The sequence below is a fragment of the Salvelinus sp. IW2-2015 genome, linkage group LG31 (genome assembly GCF_002910315.2).
Source record: "Salvelinus sp. IW2-2015 linkage group LG31, ASM291031v2, whole genome shotgun sequence".
NCBI classification, from domain to species: domain Eukaryota; kingdom Metazoa; phylum Chordata; class Actinopteri; order Salmoniformes; family Salmonidae; genus Salvelinus; species Salvelinus sp. IW2-2015.
In genome coordinates, this window is record NC_036870.1 from 740,372 (window position 1) to 752,403 (window position 12,032).

The window sequence follows — 12,032 nt, forward strand, 5'->3', positions numbered from 1 at the left end:
TCTCTCCCGCTCTCTCTCAGTGCCAACCCAACTGAGAGGCATAAAGAGTTCTGTTTGAGAAAGCTAACACCCCACTGTGGTAGACGTCCTATGAGAGCTGCATAGGCTCTCACACCCTACACTTCAAAGCTCATACGTTGCTCTTTGAAACCTTGGAAGTAGGTATGGTTCTGTTGTCTGATGGCTTCAGTGTGTTTCGTCCTGAGTTTACTTTTAAGTAAGTATAGTGCTCATTGTGTCTGTTTATTTCTCAGGCTGTTTGCTGGCATTCTTTGTTCTTCGGCCCACGTGTTTGTCTACACAAGTCAAATGGAATGGAGTCTGTTGCACCTGTTGTTAATGGTTGCTGTTCATACAAAGACCTGTACATAGCTCGACATGACCGGCCTTGTCGACCTGATAGCTACTGAGGTGAGGGGCTGGTTTGATGTTGATGATAATGTGTTTTCTTGCATACCAAAAATGACAGATATTGTCGTGGTGGKGAGGCYAGAGAGAGGTGTTCATTCATATRAGGACATCAGTCAATTTAAATMAATTCACTGATCTATGGATCTCACATGACTGGGAATACACATATGCATCTGTTGGTCACAGAYACCTTAAAACAAAATGGGCCTCACAATGGGCCTCAGGATCTCGTCACGGTAGTTCTGTGCRTTCAAATTGTGCATTCAAATGCAATTGTGTTTGTTGTCCGTAGCTTATGCCTGCCCATACCACAACCCTACTGCCACCATGGGGCACTTGTTCACAAGGTTGACATCAGCAAACCGCTCTCCCACACATCGCCATACATGTGCTCTGCGGTTGAGAGGGACGATAGACACACTGCCAAATTCTCTAAAACGAYGTTGGAGTGMGGCATCACTACAGCCTCGGGTTCGATCCCAGGCTGTGTCACAGCCAGCCGTGACTGGGAGACCCATGAGTCAGCGCACAATTTGCACAGCGTCGTCCGGGTTAGGGGAGGGTTTGGCCGGCAGTTCCTTGTCTCAGTGACTCCTTGTGTTGGTCCGGGCGCCTGCAAGCTGACTTCGGTTGTCAGTTGGACAGTGTTTCCTCCGACACATTGGTGCGGCTGGCTTCCGGGTTAAGCGAGCAATGTGTCAAGAAGCAGTGTGGCTTGGCAGGGTCGTGTTTCGGAGGACGCATGGCTCTCGACCTTYGCCTCTCCCCAGTCAATGGCGCAGTTGCACCGATGAGACAAGACTGTACCTACCAATTGGGGAGACAAAGGGGATAAAAGTAAAAAATATTAATAATTAGACATCTGTGGCATTGTGTTGTGTTACAAAACTGCCCATTTTAGAGTGGCCTTTTATTGTCCACAGCACAAGGTGCACCTGTGTAATGAGCATGCTGTTAAATCAGCTTCTTGATATGCCACACCTGTCAGGCGGATGGTTTCTCATGGCAAAGGAGAAATGCTCACTAACAGGGATGTAAACAAATTTGTGCACAAAATGCGAGCGAAATAAGCTTTTTGTGCGTATGGAACATTTCTGGGATCTTTTATTTCAGCTCATGAAACATTTTACATGTTGCGTTTATATTCTCGTTCAGTGTAGATAGGCTGGCAGTACGTGGCCTTCAGATTGCAGACCTGCATTAGACAGAGGCAAGGCAGATAGCGAGGTACTGCTCCGTGTCAGCGGTCATGGGCAGCCTTGCTATGTGGAGAAGAAGGTGCCATCTGTAGTGTCCAGATGTCTGTCCTTTGAAATGTTGAATCCTTCTTGACTGTAATGTGATTTGTGGATTCAAATGAAGTATTTAAAATGTGTGTTCGAATGCGTAACTGCTGCTATCGTGCGTGCGTCTGTGTGTCCTACTGTGCGCACATGTCTGCGACTATGCGTGTCCACATACCTCCTCCAGGAGTCCTCTTACCCCTTGGCTCTTCTACACCGTTGTCTCATCAATGTGGCCTGTAGCCTGAGAGGAGACACGTCTAGAAGATGAGCACTGTGTTCTCGTACGCCTCTGCCGCAACACATGTGCCTGACATTCCAACTGAGGTGGCCACTGTGGAGAATTCACTGTGATGAGAGCCTCTATTCTCTGACACGACCCATTTAGAGTGCGTTCTCAGAAAGCGAGCGGAGCAAACTTTTTCGTATCGGTATCAACACAGCTCTTCTGAGAGAACGAGGGGACGGATAAAGAAAGCGAGAGAATGAGATCTGCTTTTCATCAGGAGGCACTTTGAGAATAAATAGAGGTGAGCCAGTGGCCTTTAATATCCGCTCACAATTAGACTCACCTTCAGAGATAAAGGCTGYGTCCCAAATGGCACTCCATTCCTTCTATAGTGCACTACTTTTGACCAGAGCCCATATGGCTCTGTGTCYGGTTTCCCAAAGGCATCTTAAGGTTCTAACATTGAACTTAAACTAGTGCACAATATAGGGAATAAGATGCAGTCATACACTCCTCTCATACCTCTGTTGATAGAAAATAAATGATTATAGGCTAGTAGTYMTGTACTTCTAAAGTACCCTGTAAAGTAAGGTCAAAGCCTGGTATTTATTTGTTGTGGTGTGACATCACCTAGTGGTCTTTTACTATCAGCTCTCCACCAACCAAAGAGCGGGCCTTCGTTTCCATCTGCCCCCTCTATTAGTTGTTTTGCCCGAGAGAGATTCTGCCATATACTGGCATCACTACAGTCATAGTACGGTATTCATTTAGTAGCTCCAATCTGCAGCCAAACCTGGCTCCGCTAGCTATGGGGACACGTTTCCCTAATGTGTGCAGTCAGACAGAATTACACAGACTGGTGCTCTCTCTCTGTGTGTGTGTGTGTGTGTGTGTGTGTGTGTGTGTGTGTGTGTGTGTGTGTGTGTGTGTGTGTGTGTAAAGTGTAGTGCAGCATCCACCACCACCACCCTGAGTCATCTCTGAATCATCACTACAGTATACTCCAGTCAGATCCAGGGGTAATCCCAGACCTGAAAGGCTGTAGCATCTAGCTCTTTTTTCCCCCCCACGCCTCAGCATTTATTTTCAGCCTCCATTTTGGATCGGAACACTGTAAACCGTGCACTAATTACGAGGCTAACCCAATCAGCGGAGGGAGGATTTGCTGGAGACTGTGTGTACTTTTACTTGGAGACGATTAAATGACTTTTGGTGCTGAGGTACGAGGAATAGCAACAGTGCCTGTCCCTGTCTCGCTAGCAGAGGAAGAAATTGTTTCTGCATCGCTATGTTACTGGTACATTTAGTACATGGGTTTTACCTTTAAATCCATCATGGTGACCTTGAGGGAGATCATTGATGAKGTCATGACGGTTTCCTTGTAATTGAATGAAGGTTGTTTGATGGTCAGACTAAGAAACCAACCTGAATGTGAGCGGCATACAGATACAATACAGACAGTCAATGTTACAGCATTGACATGAATGTAACGATAATGAACCATGTAATATATATATTTTTATTTAACCTTTAACTAGGCAAGTCAGTTAAGAACAAATTATTATTTACAATGACGGCCTACCGGGGATGAGTGGGTTAAACTGCCTTGTTCAGGGGCAGAACGACCGATTTTTAGCTTGTCAGCTCGAGGATTCAATCCAGCAACCTTTCGGTTACTGGCCCAACGCTCTAACCACTAGGCTACCACTAGGCTACCACTAGGCTACCACTAGGCTACCACTAGGCTACCACTAGGCTACCACTAGGCTACCACTAGGCTACCACTAGGCTACCACTAGGCTACCACTAGGCTACCACTAGGCTGTAGTGGTAATGCATCATGTAACGGTGTTGACCATTTTGGGTATGCGTATCAAATATTGAAAGGTTTGGTCGGATATGTTGGTAAGACATTGCCTGGCTACCCAGACTCCTTGCTCCAGCCAAACGCTGCGCCACGCCCACGGACGTTAGTTTCATCTCCAAAATGAGTCTGGATTCGAGTACCTCCCCGACACATTCGGTTCCGTCTGATTGGTCCAGAAAACGATGGGTTTGGGCAAGAGCCAGAACACACGTGGGTAAAGCTGCGGTTTGAAAGTTCGTTTTGATGCTCTGATGGGAGACTATATAATCACTGATTACTTTGTTTTATATAACGCCCCTCGTGCCCCTCGTCACCATAAACGACTTCACTGATGGCAGTCTCGGACTAAAGTATGTAGCGAATGTCAGAGCAGCGGAAGAATTTAGTGTGAGTCGTCAGGCTAGGTCAGGCAGCAGCCTGCATGTGAGCAGCATGTAGATCTAGTGATCTACTATTACGAACAGGCAATGCTGATACTGTGATGGTACTGACAGTGATGTAACGGTAATGGCCATTTTGTTCATGCTCATTCACAATGGAGGTTGGTTTAGTTGTAAATGGGATTTTATTTAGATCTTCCACTGCGGAAGCAGACCCTTAGTTTCTGTCCACTGGTGTCTGTTTGCAGTTTCTTTGTCATTTATTGAAATGTATTCTCAAAATACGTTTTAGCGGAGACAGTGGTGGAAGGTACAGTAGTGCTACCTTTGTGTTTGTCTCTCGTCTCTCTCCCCTCTCTCTAGGCTGTCTTCATCAGCTTGTGCCGGCTGTACTAAAGAGCAGTGCTTTCCCACTCATAGGAAAAGGATGATGACACAGCAGAAACGACACAGAGACAATGCACAGCGGGGAGAGAGAGAGAAAGAGCACACCATCACTCTTTCCCCCCCGTGCACTTTACTACATATCTGTGTATCCCTGGGGTGCACTACATCTCTGTCTCTCCCTCTGCCTCCCTTTCTMTCCATTTTGTCTTCACTTGTTTGTCATCTTCATTGTATCTCTTTCTCCTGTTTAGATTCCCCCACTAGCTCTCCCCGTCTTCCTTTCTCCCKCTCCTTGTTGTTTCATCTTCTGCCCTCCTCGCCCCACCCCCTCATGTGTCACTAAGTGGACTGCTTATATAAGTCTATGACTCCACACACCTATTGAACATCCTTGTCCATCTCCCTCCTCCTCCTTGCTCCTCCTTCTCCCACTTCCCACCTCTGACTCTGTCTGTGACCTTTGTGATGGAACTGGGATCTAATTCTTATGTTATGTTATGCGTAGAGTGCGCTGCTACAGCAGGGTTCAACACTCACACACTTACAAATATGCTCACACACACCCACATGTACACATATACACACACACACACACACACACACACACACACACACACACACACACACACACACACACACACACTTGTAAATGCACACACAATCTCCTTTCTTTCCCCCTACTCTCTCAATGACAGAAGCTCCTTTCCCTATGCATTTCTATCCCATTTGCGTCCATGATTCCCCGTAATCACATTCTCCATCTTTCCTCTTCCTTTCCCTCTTACAGGTCTCTTACTCTATTTTCCTCTCTCTCACCTCTTCCCCTCAATCTCTCTCTCTCTCTCCACCCCCCCCCCCCCCCCTCTCTTTCCCCTCTCGTTTTCCTTCCTCTCCCCTCCCTCTCTCCCTCTCTCATTTTTTTATCTTCCACTCTCTCTCCCATCTCTCCCGCTCTCTCTCTAAATATAGTCCTATTGAAGCATGGCTGTGTTGTGTGAGACAAATATCTGTCATCCAACATCTGAGAGAGAAGTGGGGTGCGAGTGAGGAGATATTGTAAGATTTATGGCAGGGAAAGAACAGTGGTTAAGGGATATGATATTGCTCTGTCTTGGCATGTGTGTAATGGCAAACGAGGACAAGGGGAAAGACGAAGAGAGATGGAGCGAGGGTGGAGTAGGAAAAGACACAGACAAGGAGTTACTCTACTACGCTATAATGAGAGAGGGAGAGAGGGGTTGTGACATTTCTGATCCTCATTTTTTAATTGAATAATAATCTCTCTTGAGAACTGACCTAGTATTGTGTGTGTGTGAGAGTGGGTGTGTGCGTTTGCGTGCATTGCATGTGTGCGTTGGCGTGCGGGCGCGTGTGAGGTTTTTCGCTCGTGTGCGTGTTCGTTTGCTCATTTTGTGTGTATGTGAGATTGTAAGAGAAAAGAGAGAGAGAGAGAAAAAAAACCCTAGGGCTGAATGCAACTCAATACTGCCGCCTACTGTTACATAATAGTCAATACAGCTCCAGTTGTTGCAGATTTCCCCTGCCATTTATCCTGACATAGATTCCCACCCACAGCTAAGGATTCCTCACATCTCATCAATTGTCCTCTCGATCCCTTCAGGATAGGTGTAATGAGTTTGTATAATAATACTTTGTACAATTACGATAATGAATATACATAGTATGATAAACAGCCATCCCACTGGGCACAGACGTCAGTTCAACGTCTTGTTTTGATTTACGTTTGGCTGAGGTGTCAACTCACATGAATTCAACGTACAATCAGCGTTGGGTGAAAAAAATAAAAACGTTGAGGACTTTTTTGCTAATCAAATCAGTTGTCCACGTTATTCAACGTCATCACATTGAATTTATTGGTTGAAACAACGTTGATTCAAACCCGTTTTTTGCCCAGCGGGATGTCAAGCCATGTCATGGTGGCAGGATGTTACATTATGTCACAATCTCCCCTAAGGCTACAGGAACACGAGCATTTCGCTACACCCGCAATAACATCTGCTGAAACATGTGTATGCGACTAATAAAATATGATTTGATTTACAGTGATGACTGTATACACACATGCATGGATGCACGCACACACACACACACACACACACACACTTCACATGTCCCAACCCAAGACTGATCTTCTGTACCTGCTAATACACTGGCACACTGTGTTCGGGTCACCGTAGGCACATGGAACCTAGCCCCTTCACGTTAGTGTATCCCTCCTCCCTGTGGTAGAAGAGCCACTAAGCCAAGTACATGATCTTCTTCCGCTTCACTGACCCAGACTATGTCATGCTCATGAGAATGGCAGGGACTCAAAACATGAAAAGTAGTGCACCTAAGCTGATATCTGGTGTTTGAAAGGTTTTCAATGTTATTAACCCAAATGACAGTGATGATACACAGAACTTGCTTTGAAACAGAATAGAAGTACTTTATTTGGAGAGATTCGAAACAGGAGGAGACAGAGTAGTGAATGTGGAACAGGCGGAAGCGGGAATTGAACCCCCGACTTCTGTGGAATTTCATTGGAATTTTAGACACTCAACCATACAGCCACACTGTTAAAAAAAAAAAATCTGGGGTGAATTGAAATTGGAAAAAAACAAGAACAATCAACATATTGTATACTTAATCAAAATAAATGTAAGACATTTCAATAATTTGTTAATTTCATTTTACCCAAAAATGTAATACTAAATCCAACTTAATGGTATCGTTTATGAAGATAACCAAATATAGAGAACAGTTTGTGATTTAACTCATTGGAAGTCTGGTTTTAATCTCCTTGCACTTCCTATCTTGCCACATGGCTCTTGCCAACATTTTTAGACTAGGATTCTTATACACAATGTCGTATGCTCGAAGAAAAAAAGTTACTTCTATATTAGTATTTAATCAGCCTGTTGTGCCATGAGATGTATCCTGCAACGCTTGCTGTAAAACCTGTAGTTTTTTCTGGTGCATTGAGCACTGTGCTCAATAATGCCTAACAAAATGGGTTAAACTATACAGACTAAAAACTAGACTAAACTATGTAGATGTAGAAATCAACGTTAAACATTAAAATAGTCTTTGAAGAAGTGATCTAATTCTGCACTAGACAGGATTTGAAACACCATAATAGTGTTTAGAAGCTATAGAGAGAGGAATATACACCAAAAGAGAAGGTATTTATTTCTGCCCTAAACAGAACTCGAAACACCAAAACAGTGTTTTCAACCATTGCCGGTAGTGCTCCCAGTCCCTGGCAAGGTGGTGTTACAACACACCATGTAATGTAATGTTTCAATACTCCAGCAAAGTTAAGGTTTCATCTCCCTCGTGTTGGTGGCAGCTCCGTTGCCACTAGCTTTGTTGTTAAAAGCACTTCAATGTAACAGGGTGAGTTTTATAGTATGCTGTTACTCATCCATGTATTTATTCTCTCTCCTCTCTCCTTCTCTCTCCTTCTCTCTCTCTCCTCTCTCCTCTCTCTCCAGTCCGCTCCTGCTCTCATTCCCCCCCCCCCCCCTCCCTCTCTCTCTCTCTCCGTCCCCTCTCTCCCAGTCTACGGCGGAGGGCTACACAGTGCAGGTGGCAGTGAACGACTACCTGGACATCTACTGCCCGCATTATAACACTACCGCCACTAGCCAGCGGGGGACGCTGGAGCGCACAGTGGCCGAGCAGTACGTCCTCTACATGGTCAGCTACCGCGGCTACCGCACCTGTGACCCCCAGATGGGCTTCAAGCGCTGGGAGTGCAACCGGCCGCACGCGCCCCACGCGCCCATCAAGTTCTCTGAGAAGTTCCAGCGCTACAGCGCCTTCTCCCTGGGCTACGAGTTCAACGTGGGTCACGAGTACTACTACATATGTGAGTGGAATATTGCTATACTAAGTCTCTATAGGAGTACAATATTTATGTAATGATGATTGTGCTACTACATCTGTAAGTGGTGGAGCTGAGGTACTCTTCTCTCTCTATATATATTGTTATAGTCGAGTAATGGAAATGGATTGCATGGGCTATCTATATAGTGCTTTTGCAAGTGTACCAAGTGCAGGTACTTTACATTGTAAGTGGGAACTCAGTTCAGCCATTACCAATGTGTAGCACCCACCCACATACCTTAGTAAGTTAGAGTTGGACTATTACAGCATATCTTTGTGAGTCGTTGAGCTACATTAGTTCATTTAACACTTACACCACAATCCTAAATATACTTCCTTCCTTGTGAATAAACATACCACTAATAGCTGTGTTAGAATGCTGCAATAATAGCCATTTAACATTTCACTTTGTTTTCGTCCCAAATGGCACCCTATTCCCTGTTTAGTGCACTATTTTTGACCAGGGCCTATAGACTCTGATCAAAAGTAGTGCACTATGTAGGGAATAGGGTGTCATTTGGGACAGAGCCGTAGACTCTGCGTGTTAGTTCATAGGCTGGCCTATAGATGGCACATGGCTGACGTGTATCTGTATTCTGTTGAAGCCACGCCCACCCATCATCACGGCCACAGCTGCCTGAGACTGAGAGTCTACGTCTGCTGCTCCACAGGTGGGTCTCTCTCTGTTTCTTTCTTCCCTCCCTCTTCCTCGTATACATACACACACACACAGTCACACACACTCTCACGCATGCATTCACACACACCCAGCTGTGTTTTCGTGAAATTTTCACCATGCAAAATCATATTTTCCCTAACCCTTAACCCTAACCCCAAAAACCCTAACCCCAAAACCCTAACCCTAACCCTAACCCCAAAAACCCTAACCCTAACCCTAACCTACAACCCAACCCAAAAACCCTAACCCTAACCCTAACCCTAACCCTCAAAAAACCCTAACCCTAACCCTAACCCCAAAAACCCTAAACCAACCCTAACCCTAAACCCCAAAAACCCTAAAACCCTAACCCTAACCCAAAAACCCTAAACCTTACCCTAACCCCCAAAACCCTAATCCCAAAAACCCTAAACCATTAACCCTAACCCCAAAAACCCTAAACCTAACCCTAACCCAAAAAAACCTAAACCTTACCCTAACCCACCAAAACCCTAATCCCAAAAACCCTAAACCTAACCCTAACCCAAAAACCCTAAAACCTAACCCTAACCCAAAAACAAACCTAACCCTAACCCAAAAACCCTAACCTTACCCTAACCCCAAAACCCTAATCCCAAAAAACCCTAAACCTAACCCTAACCCCAAAACCCAACCCCAAAACCCTAAACCTAACCCTAAACCCCAAAACCCTAACCCCCAAAACCCTAAACCTTAACCCCAAAAAACCCTAAACCTAACCCTAACCCAAAAACCCTAAACCTAACACCAAAAACCCTAACCCCAAACCCTAAAACTAACCCCTAACCCCCAAAACCCTAACCCTAACCCAAAACCCTAAACCTAACCCCAAAACCCTAAACCTTACCCTAACCCTAAAACCCTAAACCTAACCCTAACCCCAAAACCCTAAACCTTACCCTAACCCCAAAACCCTAAACCTAACCCTAACTCCAAAACCCTAAACCTAACCCTTAAACTTAAAATAGCATTTGAACAAATGCAGGACCTGGGAAAAAATCCTACCTTTTCAGGATATTAGGGTGAAATGTTACGACATTGGGGTCCTGCTAATGTAGGAAAACAAGTGCACGCACGCACGCACACAGGAGACCTGAGGCTACAGCTTCTGACAGTGCTTTCCCAGTGTTCTTATAGTGAGGTTATTTCTACCTTACTGTGTTCCAGGGTTGTATGATGTTCTATGTTATTCTATGTTTCCAGGGCTTTGATAGTGATGTTCAGTGTTACTCTGGGTCTCAAGTGCTCTGATAGTGTTTGATAGGAATGCGCTCTCTTCGATCCTGATGTGCTCTCTCTCTATCTGATGCTTTCCCTCTCTCTCTCCCCTATTCCTCTTCTCTCTCTCTCTCTCCCCCCTCTCTCTGCATCTTTCCTCTTTATCTCTCTCTGTTTCCCTCTCTCTCACACTCTCTCGCTCTCTCGCTGCTCAACATCTCCCCCTCTCGCTCATCTCCGCATCTCTCTGATAGTTGATGCTCTCTCTAATAGTGACGTTCTGTGTTATTTTTACTCCAGTAGCCTCTCTCTCTCCTGCAGGCCTTTGATCAACGCCCTGTGCTGAAAGCTCCCCCTACTTCTCTAACCTTGTCACCATTAATACATCCCACACTCAGGCCAGTGTCAGCTTCTGTGTACACATCACCTTAACCCCCTCTCTGAGTGTCAGGGCTAATCTATTGAAGTGTCCACTCAGGTTGTGTGTGTGTGTGTGTGTGTGTGTGTGTGTGTGTGTGTGTGTGTGTGTGTGTGTGTGTGTGTGTGTGTGTGTGGTGTGCGTGCGTTTTTGTAGAAAGTGTCTGTGTGTGTTTGTATGTGTGCGTCCGTGCGTGATTGCATGTGTGTGATAGTGTTTCCTTTACAAACCACAACCTTCACTCTGAACGGTCTGCTTAATAGCCTATCATCTGAACCCAATTGTTCTCTGCTATTCTCATGCCACTGTATCTCTGCCCTATCCCTTTTGTTTTGAGAGCATTCTTCTCTACAAATGCACATACTTACAATGTGCCTCATATCTAACAGATTAACACACCGTACAGTAGCTCCCTATCAATATGCTACATCCCTCTTTGCAGTGCAATATTATATGGGTAAGCAATGTGCATTATCATTTAAAAATTCACTGAGCTGATTTTAATGTAATACCAAGTCAAGGCTTATCAGTGTGTGTAATACTTTCCCTCTCAGTGAATATGCCTTCATCTTCTGCTCGATAGCTTCACCTCATAGGATATCTTCACGTACTGGACTGGAGTGTCCTGGCATTCACACATTGTGCACAATGTGTGAATGCCACCATATTCCCTTTATAGTGCACTACTTTTGACCAGGGACCATAGTGTGCAGTATATAACACTATATAAGTAGTGCAATATATAAGGAATAGGGCGCCATTTGACGGGCAATATAGGGAATAGGGTGCCATTTGAGACGTAACCTGGGCCCTGGTCAAAAGTAGTGCACTATGTAGGCAAAGGGGTACCATTTGGGATGCAGACACAATGCAGTGGCCGCCCAGTTAGTGTGTAAAATAAGTAGTGTGGGCATTTGAATGACATTGTGTATTTGTGTTCCTCTCTCTCTAAGTCTCCCACGATGATGATTCCAGTCAGACCCCTCCTGACTACACATTCAGGCCCAATATCAAAATACACAACATCGGTGAGTACTCTCCCTGATGTTCTCTCGATCTCTTTCTGCATCTCACATTCTCTTTCTTTCTCTCTGTCACTCTTTCTCTCTCAAACACACAACACACACGCACACACACAGTTGTCCTTCCTCAATTGTATCCTAGGTCTTCTAATGAATGGAAGATTCCTGTTTACCAAAGACGGAGGAGGTGGAGGTGAATGAGTCGATGGTGCAATTGAGTGGTTATATA

General features: G+C 45.1%; 1 protein-coding gene across 1 annotated transcript in view; it reads left to right on the forward strand.

The window, feature by feature from the left end:
• Positions 1 to 12,032, forward strand: part of LOC111955447 (ephrin-A3) — a 103,016-nt gene that overhangs the window by 79,537 nt on the left and 11,447 nt on the right. Inside the window, exons 3-5 of the mRNA XM_070436408.1 lie at positions 8,122 to 8,431; positions 9,054 to 9,119; positions 11,735 to 11,809. Coding sequence (XP_070292509.1) covers positions 8,257 to 8,431; positions 9,054 to 9,119; positions 11,735 to 11,809 — 316 coding nt within the window. The 5' untranslated portion in view covers positions 8,122 to 8,256. The remainder of the gene's footprint in view (positions 1 to 8,121; positions 8,432 to 9,053; positions 9,120 to 11,734; positions 11,810 to 12,032) is intronic.